The following is a 21,153-nucleotide window of genomic DNA, read 5'->3' as shown; positions in this document are numbered from 1 at the left end:
TTTATTCTTTTCTATTAAGACCCCTGGCAAGTAGGTAGAAATGTTCTAGTCCAGTTTCGCAAAAGCAACCACCCAACTTAAAAGAGCCTAGCTCTGGCTCGTGACCACGTATGCAGGGCCACCAGCATCAACTCCTGTGCTCTTTGGGCGTTAACGTAACTCCCACTAAAATCTGTCTTTATCCCTAATACCCATGTTGTGGTCAGTGCAGCTTTATCTTCTATACTCCACCATTTAATTTTGGTACTTGAAAATTTCTTAAGCTCAACTATGTATTAAAAAATAATTTATAACATTGATTTAGCATTTCATTGTGTTTGTAGTGGTAGGGAAGGAAGATTCCTCCATGTACTTCATTACCATCTACACCAGAAATGATCTGTCATGGTCATTCTTAAAATAACAAAAATCCCAGTAATGCAAACTATAAAGTACCTATTAATAATATTAAGAAATATGTGCAGCCTGTAGGATGAAACTGAATTCATAAAAGAATACCTGAATTAATATAGTGACCTACTGTATTCTGAGAAAGGAAGACTCAATTGGTAAAGATACCAATTGTCCCCAAATTCGGCTCTTCCAATTAAAATTTCAGTAGAATTTAAGGAAATTTCAAAGTTCTCCAGAAGGGTAAATTTAATAAAATAATTTTCATATAATAAATTAAAATAATGGTTTATTGATTTTAATGATAATTAAAATTTAATTTTAATTTTTATAATTATTTAAATTATTGATTTTAATTTTAATTATTTTAATGATAAAATAATGGTTTTGGAGTAAGAATAGGCAAATATGTCTGTAGAATGAATAAATACTACAGAAACATGTGTTTGTGAAAAGTTTAGAACTAGTGAACCCAGTATTTCAAGCCGTTGGGGAAAGGATGGATGGTTTTAAATGTAGTATTTAGAAAATTATCTATTTTGGGGGAGCAAATACAGTTACATTCCTATTTCATATTATAAATGAAAATAGATTCCAGATGGAGTAAATATCAATAAAAAAAAAATTGTAAGAGTGCTGTTTTCAGAGGCTCAGGGTATCCTTTTAAAGCATGCTTGAAAGCCAGAAACCATAAGGTAAAAGCAAGATAAAGTCAAAAGCCAAACAAAAGAGAAAAATATTTACTGTATGTAACAAACATAATGTATGAGAGTCTCTTTTGGCTAGAAAAAGCAACCAGTAGAAAGATGGGCAAAATATAGACATTTCAAAAAAGAAATAGCAATGGATAATACAAAAAGATGTTTATCTTTATTAGTAATGAAACTTTAGATAACCATCTTTTACCTAGGAGATTGGCAAAATGTGAACTATTGATCATTTCCTATGTTAGTGAGAATGTAATTGAGTGTAGATTGGTGTCCTCAATTTGTAGCGTTTACCAAAAATTAGTTATACATACCTTTGACCCTAATGGGTCTATTTTTAGGTATCTAATATATAGAAATACTGGCATATGTTCAAAAGATACATGCACATAGGTGTTTATTGCAGCACTGTTTATATAGTGAAAAATTGAAATCAACCTCCATGTTCATCAATAGAGGGATACTTTGAGGAGTGGGCACTGCTAAGGGGATAGACTCTGGAGTCAGGGTACCTGGCTTTGAATTCTGGATCATTTACTGGATGTGTGATCTAGGCTTACTTCTCTGGGCCTCAGTTTTCTCATCCATGAATTGGAGATCATTGAATCTACTTCAGAGCATTTTGACAATTAAATTAACTAAAATATATAGATAGAATGGTGCTTCGAATATAAGTACTCATTAACTATTAGCTAATGTTATCAGTTTGTAGTTGTTAGAGTACATCTGTAACATTCTAATAACATGGGAAGAAAACTCCATGATTTAAGTAAACAAATTTTAGAGCAATAGATGCATATGGCACGAACACCTGTTCATAAATAAAATTTTAGAATAATATATGTGTATGTATTTGAGATAAATCTGGAAGGATAAATGCCAATCTTATCAGTAGTTACCTCTAGGGAGTGAGATTGGGGAGGGGAGGGGAAGCAGATTATCAGTTTTTTAAATAAATTTTTTTGGTATTGTTTGACTTTTTTCCAAGCATGTATTACATTTCTAAGTAAAGATTTTTGAAAAGATTCCACAGGGTGTAAATTTAATACAACTTTTGACTAACTTATTTTATTTTTTAACTGTGAAGAAGTTATGTTCTTAAAATGATGTGTGCTTTCTTTTATTTTCCTTAGTGACTTACTAAAGCTTTCCTTGCAGGAACATGCTTACCCTGCTGATGAACTCATGCCTTTAACCTGTAGAGGTCGAGTTAGAGGCCAAGAGCCAAGTCGCGGTGACGTCGATGATGCCTTGGGAAAGTGAGTATTAGTTAACACGGGCTATGGCATGGCATCTCAGAGTTCCCAAGTCTTTGATTTTTAGAGGCAGTTTACGTATAATATTTCTAGGGATTGGCTAAATTTTAAAGACTGTTTTATGTATTACATTATGCTTCTTTATTCCCTTCTGTTATCATTTATAAAAGATTAATCAGTTTACATCTTGGATCAGAGAAAAGTTAGTTATTAAGCTGCATATAACTTAAAATATATGTAACTTTTAAAATATTTATAAAGTCATTAGCACATCAGACTGTTGATGTTTTAATATTTTCAGTTGTTTTCAGAGCTAATGAATGTTTCTATGCATCTTGAAGATGCATAGATTCATTGAACATAAATATTAAGGCTTTTCAGTTTTTTTCAGGGCTTTATAGGTTTCATTGTACTGTAGATACATGAAAGTACTAATTTATGGAAACTACCAGTCAATAGAATGTAGATAAGTCTACTTGTACATTCATAAACTATCTAGAATTCTAACATTTTATATCTTGTTACACTTGTTTCTTAGATTTTCTCTGACACTGATTGATTCTTTGGACACTCTTGTGGTAGGTTTGACTCTTCTTGGATTTATTTTATTAATTTCATGATGTGCCCACTTAAGTATTACGAATGTGATCATAACACAGTAAGTATGAAATAGGAGCCTTCAGAATTAAAGATGTTCTGATCTTTGTTTCTAAATAAATCTTTTACACTGTTGAGTTGATGATGTCAAATGGAATTATGTAATATAATGGAGATACCCAAATAATTTATGGGAATGTCAGCTTATGTAATGGCACCTTAATTAGGAAGGTCCTTTTTTCCCCTCTTTGGACAAGGAGGTTGAAGCTATTGGAAAAAAGTAACTTTAGAAAATACCATTGATGTTGTTCCAAAATGACATGCCACAGTGATACCAAAATTGTTAAATTAGAATCTGTATATGCTGTGTTCATAAGAAAAAAAATTAATTTTTCTCAGCAGTGATTTTTAGCACCAGCTGATCACTTCTTGGTACTCCTTTTCCACCTCATACAGTACAGAAATTTATTTCTGGTTCAGGACTGTTTGTGATGACAGAGGGGAAAGATTGAGTTACAGGTGTCATGATTTCTAAATACAGTATCTTTTTAGTGTTTAACTCTTAGATCATTATGGTATAAAAGTAGGCTTTTGTGAGAATTTTCCTTAAGGCATAATTCCCAACTTCCAGTTAATGTCCCAAGTCCCAAGTGGTGATTAGTCTTTAAAAAACAAAACAAAAAACCTTTGGGTTGTCAGAAATTTTTTGGAACTAGGCTTTTCTTCTCAGTGTTGTTTCTGCATTCTTCTTTCACTGGAGTATTTTTTTCTTTTTTTTAGAACAAAAATTCTCAACTCTAAAAGCAGCTTAGGAGGATCACTTGTGGTTTAAAAAAATATAGCCCCTCCTAAGTTATTCTGATTCGGTTGTTTTGGAGTGGGGCTGGGCATCCCTTTAAAAGCTCTTTCGTTCAAAAATGCAGTTATGGTTAAGAAAAATCAAGGTGGTTTAGACCTTTTTAGCTAGTCAGGGTTTGAAAGTCACAGCTTCATTTTTCAGAGATTAATGGGATATGCAAACTATATTACAGTAATTATGAGAAAGAGAAAATACTGTGTGCCTTGCTTTTGGTTTATTGGTCTATGGTTTTCCGCATATAATAGGGGAAGAGAAAATATATACAAAATATCCTGGAAGGCAGATGACCACTTTGGGAAAATCTAAGTGGTGTTATTTATTCGTAACTATAGCTGGCTTATGCACATTAGGTCTATTTTGTTACTGGGGAGGAAATGAAGAGCAGAGCTGTGTACTGGAAAAAATCATAGGTGCATTTAAATTTGTTTCTCATTCTGTAATCTTGGTTTTATCTATAACAGGTTCCCCCATCATTTCTCTGATAGTGCTTAATTGATTTTCATGAATATGGACCTTAGATATCATGTGTGTTTTAAAAAATATTACCAGAAATGAAGGAGAGCCAAGTGTAGGGGTGTGCACCTGTGGTCCCAGCTACTTGGGAGGCTGAAGTGGGAGGACTGTTTGAGCCCAGGAGGTTGAGGCCACAGTGAGCCATGATTGCACCACTGTACTACAGCCTGGGCAACAGAGCAAGACCCTTTCTCAAAAAAAAAAGGGAGGGGGGGAGAAAAAGTCGTTCCAGGCTATATAACTTTCCTGTGTTTACAAATCCATCTGGCAGCCATTAGTTCTTGTAAATGATATATCCTTCAGTTTATACCATTTATGTATTTTGGCATTGGTTCTCCAAATAGGGTCCCTAGTCCAGCAGCATCAGCATTTCCTGGGAACTTGTTGGAAATACAGATTCTTCAGTCTTATCCCAGAAATACTGAAGCAGAAATATTGAGAGTGAGACCTAGCCGTCTGTTTTTAAACAAGCTTCTAGGTGATTCTGACATATGCTAATTTTTTAAAGCACAGTACAATGATGCAGTGCTTTGTAAACTTCAGTGTACTACAGGCTGCCTAAGGAATCTTGCTAATATGCAGATTCTGGTCCGGTGGATCCAACATGGAACCCAAGAGTCTGTATTGCTAGTAAACTGCCTGATGGTGTTCAGCAGACCACCTTTGTATTATGCAGCTGCGGTGTGACCTGAGTTCTGTCTTCTTGTGGCAGGAAGTAACAAGAAGTGATCACGTAATATTTTTATTTATGACCTTGACCAAATTGTTTGACTTCTCTGGGCCCCTGTTTTTACTTCAGAAGGGGCTAGAATGGATATTGGTCTCTGTTAACTCTGAGATACTATTTCTTTCTGATCTTTGGTTCCGAGTCGGATAAATAGCCCCGTTTGTTGAAACTGTCTTCAAGAGGAGTCAAGAAGAAAGTTTGATAAAGTCTTATAAATATTTTAAAAATGATACTTCATAGAATCTTTAAATTTCAGTCTTTTCAAGTGGGAATACCCAGAGAAACTTACTATATGTCATCATCATTTTGAAATGTAAAAGTTCATTTTGAGTTTTTATAGCTATCTTAAACATTTTCTTTTTAGTTTAAACAGAAGAATTAGAGGAAATTAAAGGACTTTGAAAGTTTTTTCTACATTTAGAAGGAATGCTATCTTGTACATTTTGTCAATACAAGTATTAATATTTCTAATTTATGTTGCTTTTACTTTGTGATTATGTTTTCATTTTGTGATTTAGTAATTTGAAAATATTAATGGGATGTGTCACTTGTAATAGTACACACAACCTTAGTGTTTTCATTTTGGTCATAACCATAATCTGTGAAGTAGAATTACTGTTGTCATAGTTTAATCTGTTTTTTTTTTTTTTTTTTGAGACAGAGTCTTGCTCTGTCGCCCGGGCTGGAGTGCAGTGGCCGGATCTCAGCTCACTGCAAGCTCCGCCTCCCGGGTTTACACCATTCTCCTGCCTCAGCCTCCCGAGTAGCTGGGACTACAGGTGCCCGCCACCTCGCCCAGCTAGTTTTTTTTTTGTATTTTTTAGTAGAGACGGGGTTTCACCGTGTTAGCCAGGATGGTCTCGATCTCCTGACCTCGTGATCCGCCCGTCTCGGCCTCCCAAAGTGCTGGGATTACAGGCTTGAGCCACCGCGCCCGGCCCATAGTTTAATCTTTAAAACTGTTCATAATTCCAGCCATCTAGTTTCTGTTGATTGTAATGGAGTCAAGCACTAACATTTTAAGCTAAGCTTACCTTTAAATTCAACATTACCATGAAATCTGTAGAAAAAAATAAATTGAAACAAAGATAATGGGGGAAAGGATTAGACCTGAGGTTATCCTTTGTTATCAGCTAGGAGCTTAAGAAACTCATTAAGTAGTAGAGCTGTAAAAATGAATTTTCTAGCTAATTGTGGACAAAGAGAACTCTCTTTCTGCTTTATTCTGCCTTAAAACAAATGTCACTGGGACTAATATTCTTGTTTGTTTTGATTTTGGAGAGAAGGGGAAAAGTTACTTTGTAGTTAGAGAGGTGGTTCAGGCCTTAAAGAAAACACATGGAAGAGTCTGATTACAAGCTAGAGGAGTTCAAGAGGGAAGAATTCCCAGGAGATAAACCTAGGGAGAAGAATTAGATTAACAAAGTGATACTAAAATGTATGTGTGTATGGAGGGTGAGGATGGTGGAACAGTATGTATGTCTCATTCCAAAAGTGATAGATGCACTATGTGCACCTGCATTTATTGCTGCCGACTTGATGTGGACTTTGAGATTGAGAAGGGAGAGCAGTCAGTTTAAAATCAGGCTTCATATTATGTTTTAGTCAGGACTTACCCTAAATTTTACTTTTACTGAATTTAGGAAGATACTCTTATGGAATGTTTTATAAATTAGAATTTTTACTGAAAGTATCAAATCAAGTGAAAAAGCACAACAAATTATTATCAAACAAGGAGAGATTAAACAGTTAAGTAAAAGAAAACTACTTTTAATGCACCTAGTCTCTAGGTAACATCTCATGTGCAGCGTTAATTTAGACTGAAAAATCATAGCAGCCTATGTGATGACAGGGGCCTCTTTTGTTGCTCATTGCAAGAATCCACAAAGTTCTTAGTTCAGTCAGGATTCTAGATCTGCATGGTTAATAGTTGTAATTATTTTAAGCACTTAAGTCAGACACTCTACTAAAATCATTTTACATACATTATCTTATTTAAGAAAACAACCCTATAAGAGTAGGTATTTCCTCTTTTTATAGATGAAGGAACAAGCTCAGAAATGGAAGTAAGTTGCCTGGGATCGCAAAGATAGTGAGTGAAACAACCAGAATTCAAATCAGGGCATGACCACAACATTGTATAGCCTCCTTAGTGAACGGAGCATCCATGGAGTGAAGCTAGCAGGGGATATATAGTTTAAGACCAATTGAACATGCTTTGAAGAAAGTGCTTTCTTCTGAGAATAAAAGCAACTTTTAGAATGTATCTGGTGAATAGGATGGTTTTTAATTTTGTTTTGACTTAGAAGCCAAATTCTACTGGAGCTCACCTCATGTAGCCTGGGTCATTAAGAATCCAGTTAACAGGTCTGATGATGGTAGCTTCAAAGTCCTCATAATATTTCAGTCTATGCAAAGAAGTGTATAAAGATGCTATATAATTAGATACTTCATTTTTTTCAGTTGTAGATATTATTACATTTTTATAATATACTTAGAAATATTATTTGTGTATGTCACTACTTAGAGTTTTAAAGTAGACTGACTTTTAATAGCTCATTCTAAGAATGTTTCTCCTTGACTTGGTAGAAAAGAACTTTATTTCATAATTTTTTTCTCCTAGGTATTAAATAAAACTAAAGAATTTGAAGATGCAGTGAGAAAAGTTTTAAGAGATGTTAATTTAGATAATGATGTAGTCGTATCAGTCTTTGAAACAAACATCAGAGTTCTTGGGTAAGTATGAAAGACACTAAAGATATAATTTTATTTTATTTTTATTTATTTATATATATTTTTTGAGACAGAGTCTTGCTCTGTCACGCAGGCTGGAGTGCAATGACAATCTTGGTTCACTGCAGCCTCCGCCTCCTGGGTTCAAGCAATTCTCCTGTCTAAGCCTCCTGAGTAGCTGGGACTACATACAGGTGCACACCACCAAGCCAGCTAATTTTTATATTTTTAATAGAGACGGGGTTTCACCGTGATGGCCAGGCTGGTCTCGAACCCCTGACCTTAAGTGATCTGCCCGCCTCGGCCTCCCAAAATGCTGGGATTACAGGTGTGGGCCACCATGCCCAGTCAATAATTTTAATATCAGAAAAGTTTAGGATATATTGTTTATTTCTTGATGGTAATCGTGCAAGAAGTTTCTTGTGTTTAAAAGATGTAAGTTGAAACGTTATGAAACACAGAGGCTTGTATTTAATCACTCACAGACGTCTCTAGACTCAAAGGTAATATCTGTATGTTGTTAAAAAGGGAATATAGGTTGAACATTAGTCAGCTACATCACAGGTTTTTCACCAGCTTATGTAGTTTGTTAAAAATAGCCAAGCACCTCTTCAGGTAAGCCATATGAAACTGAATTTACAAGATTACCTCTCAACAAACAGTTTGAAATGCTCTTGGGACTTTTTTTTTTTTTTTTTTGGAGACAGACTCTCGCTGTGTTGCCAGGCTGGAGTGCAGTGCTGCGATCTCGGCTCACTGCAACCTCCGACTCCCTGATTCAAGTGATTCGCCTGCCTCAGCCTCCCAAGTAGCTGGGATTACAGGTACCTGCCACCACGCCCAGCTAATTTTTATATTTTTAGTAGAGATGGGGTTTCACCATGTTGACCAGGATGGTCTCGATCTCCTGACCTCGTGATCCACCTGCCTCGGCCTCCCAAAGTGCTGGGATTACAGGCGTGAGCCACTGTGCCTGGCCAGGACATTTTTTTAAAAAGATGAAATTATAGGATTTATTAGTTCAAGTTTCAACTTTATTTAATTTTTATAGTTTTGATTAAATGTTTGTTATTGTAACTCCTTTCTTTTTGTCAAAGTGAGTCTACTCTTCAATTAAATACAAGAAATTGTACATAGTTTATTAATCTAGAGTGAGAGATTTTTGTATTTTAAATAATATTATAAGTTAAAGGCTTCATGGTGATACAACTAAATTTTTAAATTAAAAATTTGTTAAAATATTTGTTAGATTTGTTAAATGTAATATCTGGGATTTTCTTTAAGAAAATTTAATCTATTTAAGAACACAAAACACTTCACAACGGGATAGAATATCTAATTTAAAAAAAATTGATTCTGTAATTGTAATGGTTTGCCATCAAATGAGCAGACAGTGTTAAGTAAATAATGTTTAAATAAGTTTTGTTTTTCTTTAAATATGTTAAATTTTGTAACAAAGTACCCACACCTGTTTAGATGGTAACTTTTAATTGTCTGTAAGATAGGGATAATGTTTCATTTCTGTGATCCTAGGGGTCTTTTGGGTGGGCACTCCCTGGCAATCATGCTGAAAGAAAAAGGTGAATATATGCAGTGGTACAATGATGAACTTCTCCAAATGGCAAAGCAGTTAGGTTACAAACTTTTACCGGCTTTCAACACTACCAGTGGCCTTCCTTATCCAAGAGTAAGTACTTCTGAAAAATATGAGTCTTTATGTACTTTCTTTGCTGTTTTACAAAATGAAGTTTTGTGATCAGAACCATTGTTGTTCACCTGCTTGAGGCTGAAAAAAAATGCTTCAAAGCTATATAACAAATTTGTATTTTCATTTCAATTAACTGATTACACTTCTAAGTGATGTGATGTGTAATAATCACATCAGGGTAAATGAGGTGGCCATTACCTCAAGCATTTATCATTTCTTTGTGTTACAGACATTCCAATTATACTATTTTAGTTGTTTTAAAATGTATGATACATTTCTATTGACTGTAATTGGTCTGTTGTGCTATTAAATACTATATCTTATTCTGTCTGACCTGTTTCTGTACCCATTAACCATCCCCTATTCCCCATCCCCACCAACTACCCTTCCCAGCCTTTGATAACCATAGTTCTACTCTCTACCTCCATGAGATCAATTGTTTCAATTTTTAGCTCCCACAAATAAGTAAGAACATTCAAAATTTGTCTTTCTGTGCCTAGCTTATTTCTTTCTTTCTTTTTTTTTTTTTTTGAGATGGAGTCTTGCACTGTCGCCTAGGCTGGAGTGCAGTGGCACAATCTCGGCTCACTGCAGCCTCCACCTCCCAGGTTCACGCCATTCTCCTGCTTCAGCCTCCTGAGTAGCTGGGATTACAGGTGCCTGCCACCATGCCCAGCTAAGTTTTTGTATTTTTAGTAGAGACGGGGTTTCACCGTGTTAGCCAGGATGGTCTTGATCTCCTGACCTCGTGATCCACCTGCCTCAGTCTCCCAAAGTGCTGGGATTACAGGCATGAGCCACCGCGCCTGGGTGCCTGGCTTATTTCATTTAACATAGTGTCCTCCACTTCCATCCATGTTGTTGTAAATGACAGGATCTCATTCTTTTTCATGGCCAAATAGTATTCCATTGTGTATATGTATAATTTAAGCTTTAATGTGTCATTACATTACAGATTAGATTATGCTGCAGAAGGAAGAACAGATGCTAGACCAGAACTTGGGCACAAAATTATTTGTGTAGAAGATATAATTGAAGCAGTTAGTATGTAGGTGTTAACTGTCCAAAGGAGAGGATAGAGATAGAACTCACAGGACAGAGGGAGGGCATGAGGAGGAAGGACAGCCAGTAGAAGGTAAAGTATACAGAGATTTAAGAGGAGAACTGTAATGTAGTGTAGTGTAGTGTACAATATTATAAAATCCAAAGAAGGGAACTTCGAAAGGAGGAAGTGTTCTAGAAAACTTGAGAATTGGGTGCAAACAGAGCCATGAAGTTGTAGTGAATAAAGACGAAAGGATTCAAAGTAGGTGAAAGTAAATAGGAATGAACCACTCATTTTAAGATTTCTTCAGTGTTGGTAGTTAAAGGAGAGTTGGCAATAAAGTCAGTTGAAGGAGTTTTACTGGTTTTCTCCTTTAAAGCAGAGGGGAAGAAGCCATTGAAGATGGAAAGAGCTTTTTCTTCTGATTTATTTGTCATTCTTTATTAACACTATTACTCTCTCCCTCTTACCAAACTCAGCCATTACCAAACTCTGTCAGTTTTTTTTTCTTTTCTTAGCCATTACCAAACTCTGTCAGTTTTTTTTCTTTTCTTATATTTGTCTTACTCTTTTCTCTCTTGGTTTATGCTTCAGAGCACTTGAAAAACCAGTATCACTAAAATCTAGTTTTTGTCAATTTATCTTCAAAAATTGTATGGCTCTTTGTATTGTATTGAGTGTCCCTTAACTTTCAGAGTGTTTTATAATTTGGCAATAGACTTTCTGACATTCTCTCATATTTCCATATCCTGGTGAAATCATTGTTCTATTTCAACCACAACAATCTATAGTGTCCCCAGAGTCTCTAAGTTTTTTTTTTCATTCCATGCCTTTAGGCTTACCATCTCTGTCACCTGGCATAACTTCTCTATCAATGTAAGTCAAATCAAATAAGGCTCATTTCCTTCATCAAGAAGTCATCCTTGATTGGAGATATAGCATGATATAGGGCAATGCTTTATCAATTTAGTGAGTTGTGACTAGCACTTTTTAAAAATTAAACAGACTAGAATGAAATGTCTTCTTATTTAAATTTCTAGTTTGATATTTTAAAAAGCTTTCCAGTGAACATTCATTTTGTTTGTTTGTTTTGAGATAGTCTCCCTCTATCACCCAGGCTGGAGTACAGTGGTGTGATAATAACTCACTGCAGCCTCCAGCTCCTGGGCTCAAGTGATCCTCCCACCTCAGCCTCCTGAGTAGCTGCGACTATAGGCACGTGCCACCATGCTTGGCTGACTTTTAAACAAATTGTTTGTAGAGATGGGGTTCTCATTATGTTGCCCAGGCTAGTCTCAGACTCCTGGGCTTAAGAGATACTCCCACCTTGGCCTCCCACAGTACTGGACTCACAGATGTGAGCCATCGTGCCTGGCCTCTGTAGACATTCTTATACACACCTTTTTGCACAGTTTTTATTTCTTCCTTAGGATACATTACTCAGAGAGGAATAATAAGTCACAGAGTAGGGAATGCTTTTTAAGACATCAGGTACTTATTGCCCAGTTGCTTTCCGGAAAGATTCTACTTTTTTACTTCACAGTGTTGTAAAAGTACATGTGTCATTTTACTGTTACTAACACTGTATATTATTATTTTGCCAACTTAATGAGAAAAAATTGAATTATATTTTAATATGAATTTCTTTGCTTATTAGTACAGTTAAATTTGTTGATCTTTTTTTAGCATATTAAAATTAAAACCAAAATTTTTAAAAACAATATATAAACATTTATTTAATTCAGTTTACTTTCAGTAAATACTTTTAGTTTTTATTATAAATGGAAGTGTTAGATTTTGAGGAATCTAGCATATCTTTACTTTTGCCATAACATGAGAATCAAGCAAGGAATTAAAACAGAAGATACTATGAGCATTATGGTAAAACAAAGAAACTTACATTATTTTCTTATCCTCTGAAGTGTCAAAATTTTAAAAAAGATTTTTTATAATAGGACAATAGAAGAAAAATAACTACTGTCTCATCCTTTCTTATACATGCTTAGTATGCTTTGGCCCATGAAAATTTGTGTAATCAGTCTCTCTTAGATAAGCATCTGTAATTGATAGTATTTGCATTAATGGTTTTAACTCAGATGAATGTACTGTGCAGAAATGTTATTGTAAGAGTTAGTGGTCATTTTTTAAACTCATATATAACCTTTAGAGCTAGTACACACTTTGTAATGCCATTTCCTCAAAGTTAATTAAAAGCAACCTGCCAGCTTTTCAGGTAAGACCTCATTACGAACGTTGAGTAGATTATTATATTCATAAAATATAAGGTTAGTAAGAATTCTGTTATGATTTAGACATATTTTAAGGATTTTCTAGTGTAGCAAAAAGACAGTGTAAACAAGTTTAGTGTAGGTAATTTATGCTTTTTCTTTTAATAAAAAGGTGTCCTTTTAAAAATTGCCTTGTGACTCTCAAGAACACAGAATTAGGAGGAACCAGGTTCTGGATTGCTTCATGCTTTATTTTATTCCTGCTTTCATCTCTTTTTGTCTTAAACCTCTCAAGAAAGCAGGACAATAAGCTCCTTGTTACTAATTTCTGCAGTAATAGATACTACACCAGTGCTATCTCTAAACCCAGTCATTTGAGTCCTAGTCAGGAGGACAGGAACCTACCTACCAGCCCCTAGATTACCAGAGGATCCCATAAGCAAAAAACGCCCTGAATCCTTCTTCCCTGATTTGTGGAAATGGTAGTGCCCCTTGGATACTGAAATGCATCTTGGTTCTGCATTTAAAAGTTCTCTAATACTGGCTGGGTGCGGTGGCTCACTCCTGAAATCCCAGCACTTTGGGAGGCCAAATCGGGCTGATGACGAGGTCAAGAGATTGAGACTATCCTGGCTAACATGGTGAAACCCCATCTCTCCTAAAAATACAAAAATTAGCTGGATGTAGTGGTGTGTGCCTGTAATCCCAGCTACTCAGGAGGCTGAGGCAGGATAATCGCTTGAACCCGGGAGGTGGAGGTTGCGGTGAGCCGAGATCATGCCACTGCACTCCAGCCTGGCGACGCGAGACTCCATCCCCCACCAAAAAAAAAGGTGTTTAATACCACTTATCTTCAGGAAGGATACAAGATCGAAATGAGCAGATACTATAGATAGTTGTGTTAATAAATAGTCCTTTTACAAATTTTATAGCAATCATCTTGCGATACAGTTCAATATACAAACATCTTAAGTATTATTGTACTAAAACGTTAATGATTCAAAGTATTTCCATTTTAAGGGAAAGAGTACTGAAAGTGGGATACACAAATGTTTATTCTTCTCTATTCTGCTTTTGCTTTCTTATGACTACTCTTGGACTTTGTCATTCTTAGCTCTCAACTACTCCCAATTCAGCGTTATTTCCTTTTCTGAAATTCACACTTTAGCACTTGTGACTTCCATTTGTTTGGCACTTAATTTATGACTTTTCATTGTTAGTTATTTTCTCTGTTTACATATCTGTCTTATTTGCTCTGTCTGGATTTTAAGCTCCTTGAGGACAAGGATCTATTCCTTTGTATATTGTCATAATATCCCCCACATGGTAGGTAAATAAGCAATAAATATTGATTAGTTGATTGTAGTAATTAACACAACTGACCAGAAAATATTTTTCACTGTTGACTCTTATTGCAAATATTTGTAAAATTATACTTTACCTTAGTGTAATTAATGTAATTAAATCTTTATTATTAAGGACTGCTTCATTGTAAGTCAGTCATTCTTAGTATCAATTTTCAATTTCAGTTCTGTAGATAGGGATACAGGCAGCATAAGGGGGCAGGAGATACTTTTCGTTCTTGTTTATGGTGCAGAACTACCTAAAACTAGCTAATCCTACAATAGTACAAATGATAGAGATAATTACAAGTTTGGGAGGGGATGGAGGGGCACTGCTAGGCTAATAGCACGTGAAAATGTCTCAAGTAGCACTCTACAAAGTAAGATAAATGGCAGTACTGAGGACAACATTAATAGTGATCAGATCCCCATGTCTCACCTACGTTTCACATTTGTTGTTCGTTTGTTGTTGAGGGGGTGTTTGTTTAGAAATGCCTGGAATCTGTTGATTGGACACTGTTCAGGCACTAGGTATACCTAGCAATTGATTTATCCAGATAAGTTGAAATATAAATTTTTTTGAGCTTCTCTTTATATACAGTTTGAATAATAGCCAAGAGTATACCCATGATGTTTTATGTTTGATTTTTTTTGTTTGTTATTGGCTAAATCCTTGGCATATACCTCCTTTTTTGTTGGTTATTTGGATTGCTGAAAAATATTCTAATTTTAATCAGTGTCTGCTCAGTTTGGTTCTAGTTAATCCAGGTTCATATTGTGGTATTATTATTTTTTTTTTTTAAGACAAGGTCTTGTTCTGTCACTGAGGCTGGAGTGCAGTGGTGCTATCTCGGCTCACTGCAACCTCCGCCTCCCACGTTCAAGAGATTCGTGTCTCAGCCTCCCAGGTAGCTGGGATTACAGGCACACGCTACCATGTCCAGCTAAGTTTTGTATTTTTAGTAGAGATGGGGTTATGCCATGTTGGCGAGGCGGGTCTCAGACTTCTGGCCTCAAGTGATCCACTCACCTTGGCCTCACAAAGTGCTGGGGTTACAGGCATGAGCTACCGCTCATGGCCTATTTGGTTTTCTTTGACTTAATAAATACCCCTTTGAAAAAATTTCCCTTGTGGTGTTAGCCTGCCAGCAAGGTGACACACTCTGTATTTCAAAACCCTTAAAACCCGTAAATGAAATTTTAATTTCCTTTTAAATATACATCATAAGAATCCATTTTTTCTCTATGATGAACTAGTTAATATATAATATAGACTGGTTTTTCACAAATTCTAAACTAACCCTGATTTCTTCTAAGGCTGGTCTACTTCCCTATTCTTATACTTACTAATTCAAACTGTCCAGGGAACAAAATTGTTATAAAAGATACCTTCTGTGTGTAATTTCCCTTGTAAATATTCCCTTACTTCATGAATATTATGTGCTTAGAGTATATTTCCCTAGATGTTAATTGGAAGGTCACAGAGATCATCAGATTGAATTTCAGTGTTTAGTTATTTTATGAATTATTTTTATGATTTTATGTAAGGACTCGACTGAAAAGTAGTTTCTTAGCAGAAAGTCATTATCTTGATAACTGCTAATGACAATTTTCTAATTGTATTCAGATTAATTTAAAGTTTGGCATCAGAAAACCAGAAGCTCGGACAGGAACTGAGACAGATACCTGTACGGCTTGTGCAGGTACCTTGATCCTTGAATTTGCTGCTTTAAGTCGATTCACAGGAGCAACAATATTTGAGGTTTGCTTTTTACGGTCTTTGATATCCTGGGTATTGGGCATAACTAACTTTATATCTAGTTGGAGAATTACTGTTATTTTGTGAACTTTATGTCTAAATTCCTTTACATGGGTTTTGTCAAAAACCTAGAACATTGTGAAGGAGCTATGTTAAATCCAACTTTGCATTTTGTACACCAGCTATAAAGTATATGTTTAGGTTTAGTCTTAGAAATTTTTTTAGCCATGTTACTTAAATGAATTTGATGTCTCCTTGATATCGTAAATGTCTTACATGAAATCCTATGTCCCTGTGTTTTATTTGTTAGACTTCCAGGTGGTCTATTGCACTTCTGAAAGTTCTGGAACTTTCACTAGTCTTCTAAAACACAGTGAAATTTTTGTACTTAAGTCTTGATTGAGACTCGAATCTGTAAATTTGTTACTGCAAAGGAAATGTTATTCATTATCCAAAAGACTTAATATCCCCACATAGTTGTTGTGGACTAGCTATGTCTCTCATTAAAACAATCTCATTATTTAAGCATGTCATTGGAGTGCAGTGTTAACACAAAGCACCCTCTTTTTCAAGCATATGACTTAGGTTAATGTTTAAAAATCCAGCAAATGGCAAACAGAACAAGCAGAAATAGGGACTGTGTACCAGCATTACAGATATTAGATCTGAATGTAAAGAAAACAAATTGACTTTGTATGTATGTATGTCTGTAAGTTAAAATGTCTCAAGGACAGATTTATCATGTTTGGTTGGTTCATCTTTTAAACTTAAATTTTTATTCTATATATTGTTCACTAATATTTTCCCTTCATTAAAAAGTGTGGATACTTTTGCGTACTTTAATAATTATAAACTCTCAGATATTGATGCAGTTACAGGTGAGGAAAATAAGGCTCAAAGAGTATGACAGACCTGCACAGCTGGTAGGTGATGCATGGAATTGGAATTAGAAACCATGTCTTTCTGAATTTGAAATCCATACACTTTCCAATGAGCTATTTTGTGTTTATGAATAAATCTGTTGAAAATCATGTGATTTTTAAAAAAATTCTTGAATGTGCAGTAATTTACCATCAGAGAAGATGCAGTTGACAAAGCATTGATCTAATACAGGGTTGGCAAGCTACAGTCTGTGAGCAAAGTCCAGCCACTGCCTGTTTTTATTAATAAAGTTTTATTGGAACGTAGCCATGCTCAATTGTTTGTTTTTATCTGTGGCTGCTTTGGTGCTACAGTGACAGAGTTGAGTAATTGTGCCATTTACTGTGTGACCCATAGCACTTGAAATATCTGGTCCTTGTCAGAAAAAGTTTGCTGACCCTTGGTCTAATTATAAAGAGATCTGAATTCTCATATTAGTTTTTTGTCCTGTAATTCAATTTTAAACTCTAGCTAATCTTGAATTTCACTAGGCCTGTTTTCTTAGCTGTAGAGTAAGAGTAGGGAAATATAATGTTTTTGAAGTTTCCTGGCTCTGAAATTCTGCCATTTAATTAAAATTTATAACCTGCTTTGTGGTTGAAAGAAATCAGCATAGTTTGCGTTAGGAATTATAACTATTTTACACTCTCTAATCTACCAAGTGGCAAATTGGTTTAATGACTTTTTCTTTTATAGAAGTCCTTCTGCAGTGCTAAATAGGTTCATGCTCTGAGATTAATTTAGAAACCTACCTGTACTTGCCCTTTGCATTTATATTTTGTGACATCTTTTCATCCAAAGCCAAAAATTTGATCACAGCTCATTTAGTGTCTAGTAGATAAAATAAATGAGAAAAAGAAAAACATATCATAAGGTTACAAGTTTGTTGTTATCAAATATTTAGTAGCGTAGTTGATTTAATAGCTTTTTACTAATGAACTTGCATACCATTTAAAAAGTAGGATCTGAAATGACTTTCAAAGATAGCATACTACCTTTGAAATTCTCTTCCAGTTTTCTAAATAAGAGTATCTAGGGAGATTTTTACTTTGCATTTAAGTGATAGAAATTCCTTTAACAAGTATATCTAGTTATATAAGCAATTAATATAATTTAATAATGCGTGTGTGTGAATATGAACTTGTGCTACAAGAGTAGATGAAATGAAGAAAAAAAAAAGAGTAGATGAAATGAATGGTCTCAAAGCGAGCCCTCCTCTGAATAGCTTATTGAGAGTCTTTCCTAACTACACTGATTGGTTGAAAAAGAGCCAAGCTTTGAGTTTTAAGGAAATTTGTTTTATAAATAGTTATCTTAGAAATTTAACCTAATTCTTGAAATATGCCATTGGCCTTTGAGTTTTGTTTGTTTGTTTCCTATTTGCCAAAGATACTCAGTTCTTCAATTATGCATTTCTTTCTTTTTCTTTTTTTTTTTTTTTTTAATTACAGGAATATGCCAGAAAAGCTCTCGATTTTCTCTGGGAAAAAAGACAACGAAGTAGTAATTTAGTGGGCGTGACTATAAATATTCATACTGGAGATTGGGTACGAAAAGGTATGTAAGTTAGGCTTTTTAAATCAAGCCTTTGCATCCTCAAAATGGTTGGGAAATACAGAATTTTCATTTGTTAAAGTAATCTTTGGGATACTATAAAGCATAGGTTCTCACAGGATTGCTGGAATTTTAATTAATTTAGCCAGATTTTCTTTTTTGATGCCAAATGTGACACACTCCTTCTAGATGATTTAGTATTCTATTTCTTAATGGATATAGCATTGTAGGTATAGGGTATAGCTGAAACACTGTAATTTATTTGAAAACTAGAGAACCAGAGTTCCTCAGCCATCTCACATCAAGGTGTGATTTAGTAAGAATCTGTGTTCAATAAATTCTTTTTTTTCTTCCCTACCTCCAGAAATATAGTAGCTAAGAGCGTAGACTCTGGAGTCATGTTGTTAGATTCAAGCTATGTGATCTTGGGAAACTTATTTAACCTCTGTGTGCCTGTCTATTCCGTTTCTGTAAAATGGGCATATTAATAGTAATTAGTTGTTCTGTATGAGGATTAAATGAGTTAACCAATGTAAAGTGCTTAGAACAGTGCCGGGCATGTACTACACTTACTATGAAGTAAGTGCCCAGTAATGAGATGTTAGTCCCTTTGATTAATAATTTTACTTCTGGGAATCTAGTCTGAGCAATGATACAAAACATAGAAAACTAAGATGTTCCATGCAATTATTTGTAAGTAGCAGAAAATTGGGAAACAGTCTTGAGTAACCATCAATTAAAAAAAGCTAAGAAGATTATTTTATGTCAGTGTTGGAATATTGTTATTAAAATAAATCAGAAGCATGGGAAGGAACATATAACAATGTTTTATGAACAAACAGGATATTGAATTGTACAAAGAGTGTGATTTTATCTTTCTAAAACACCCTGATAAAACAAGCATAGATGAATGGAAATAAACTAGAATATTCTTAAAGCCTCTTTTTTATACATTTTCTCTATTTCTAAAAAGCTTATCTTGTTTATATGTAAAATAAAAGGTAACTGCCTATATTTAAATAAATAAAAAGTATAAAATTATTAATTCAAACATAATAAAATAAAATTATTACCTTTATTCAGTATTGTATAAAATTTTTCTGTGTCATCTAAATGGTTTCTGAAACAGATCTGAATTGTGGCTTCAGAATTTTGTAATTTCTTTTTTCTTTTAAGCCCACCTCAGACCTCAGGTGCAAGTTAATTGTAATTAATTTTGAATTAAGCATAATAATTGCATTATGACACAACAGTCTTAGTGGTTCATGCATGGCCCATTTTACTTAGTCATTTCAATAATGTAATAAGCACCACCTTGTGGATGCACAGACCCAGACACAGCCCATACCCCAGCAGAATGAAGCACCTGCCGTACTTCTGCTGACAAGTAGTGCAGAGCTTCGGCCGCAGCTCCAAGGATCTTGGCATCCCCACAGTTCACTTTCCTGAACAAGTGAACAAGTAGTAGATAATCTTCCAGGTGATGTATCCACTGGTGTTTATTATGGTTGGATTAGTGTTGGAAGTGGAGATGTCCATAAGTTGGTGGTGAGCATGAGATGGAACCCATACTACAGGAACACAAAACAGTCCATGGAAACTCTTATCATGTATACCTTCAAAGAGGACTTCTATGGGGAAATCCTCAATATGGCCATTGTTGGCTACCCCAGACCAGTTATTTCAGTAATTCAGGGTTATACTGAGGAAGCTAAGAAATGACTAGATGTACCAGAACATTTGAAACTCAAGATGATTTCTTCCAAGTTCCTAAAAGCAAAATATTGAATGACCACTGATGAAAAATCATCTTATGTATTCATTCACTGTTTTCTAGTATTTCACTGCTTATGATTGTCTAGTCTCATCTTGATTATATTTTAAAAATCAAATATTTTCCTACATCTGTGAATTGAATAGTACAGTCTAGTTACCATATTGTACTTCAGCTGTTAAATTAAATCCACTATGTCATAACACTAAAAAGACTCATTTAAAGATGAAGATTTAAAGTAACATAATATGTTGATTTAAATGTACCACTAGAAAAGCGTGTCTTACAATAGGAATGACATGTATATAAATACGGATAAAAAGACAACTCACTAGTTTGAGATAAAAACTATTATTTTCATGGTAAAGTACCAGCATGTATGTGCTTGTATAGCATATATATAAACAGAGAAAGCTTAATGCATTTATAATGCAAATACAAATGCATTAAATAGAAGTTTTGATAGTGTATTACAGACCTACGAGGAAAAATCCAGACTTTGTATTTTTGATATTTTGTGCATCAATATATTGTTACAAATGTGAAAACTGAAATTTCTTTAGTCATTTCCTTGCAGTCACATCATTGTACCATCTTCATTTTTGTCTAGAGTTGGTTCAATTCTAAGTGGTCTAGACTCCACCTATCATTTTTTTTTTTTTTTATTGGTTAAGACAGTAAAATAAGTGTTTTTTGAATCTATAGGTTTCATTTTTGTGTTAGATAGCATTTCTTCTTTTTAAGAGTAGATACTATTATTGTTCTTTAATTTTTTCTTGGCTTTGGTTCTTTTTTCCTTTTTAAGAAAAAGCAAAACAAGAGACTTCATCTTTAGATTTCCTCAAGATTTAAGTGAATTTACTATTCATTTATACATACCAGTTTCTTAAAGAACACAAGATGCTTATTTTCCCCCAGTGAAACTAAGAGCTAATTAAACTATGAAATAGTTAGAAAATTATTTATTTTAAATGTAATTATCTGTTCCAGGGCAAATCTAAACTGGTGTAGACATATATATGCACAGTGTAATTTAATG

General features: G+C 34.6%; 1 protein-coding gene and 1 pseudogene across 9 annotated transcripts in view; both read left to right on the top strand.

The window, feature by feature from the left end:
* EDEM3 (ER degradation enhancing alpha-mannosidase like protein 3) overlaps positions 1-21,153 on the top strand; it is a 69,490-nt gene that overhangs the window by 15,232 nt on the left and 33,105 nt on the right. For all 9 annotated transcript variants that reach the window (XM_023203451.2, XM_023203454.2, XM_023203452.2 and 6 more), the window contains 6 exons: positions 2,256-2,356; positions 2,892-2,931; positions 7,673-7,785; positions 9,316-9,469; positions 15,734-15,868; positions 18,238-18,343. In XM_023203451.2, the coding sequence (XP_023059219.1) occupies positions 2,256-2,356; positions 2,892-2,931; positions 7,673-7,785; positions 9,316-9,469; positions 15,734-15,868; positions 18,238-18,343 (649 nt within the window). The remainder of the gene's footprint in view (positions 1-2,255; positions 2,357-2,891; positions 2,932-7,672; positions 7,786-9,315; positions 9,470-15,733; positions 15,869-18,237; positions 18,344-21,153) is intronic.
* Positions 19,698-20,139, top strand: LOC111536937 (annotated as a pseudogene).

This window comes from Piliocolobus tephrosceles, chromosome 1, assembly GCF_002776525.5.
Source record: "Piliocolobus tephrosceles isolate RC106 chromosome 1, ASM277652v3, whole genome shotgun sequence".
Lineage (NCBI taxonomy): Eukaryota > Metazoa > Chordata > Mammalia > Primates > Cercopithecidae > Piliocolobus > Piliocolobus tephrosceles.
Note: the sequence above shows the minus strand (reverse complement) of the source record. Positions and strands in the feature narration are given on the sequence as shown.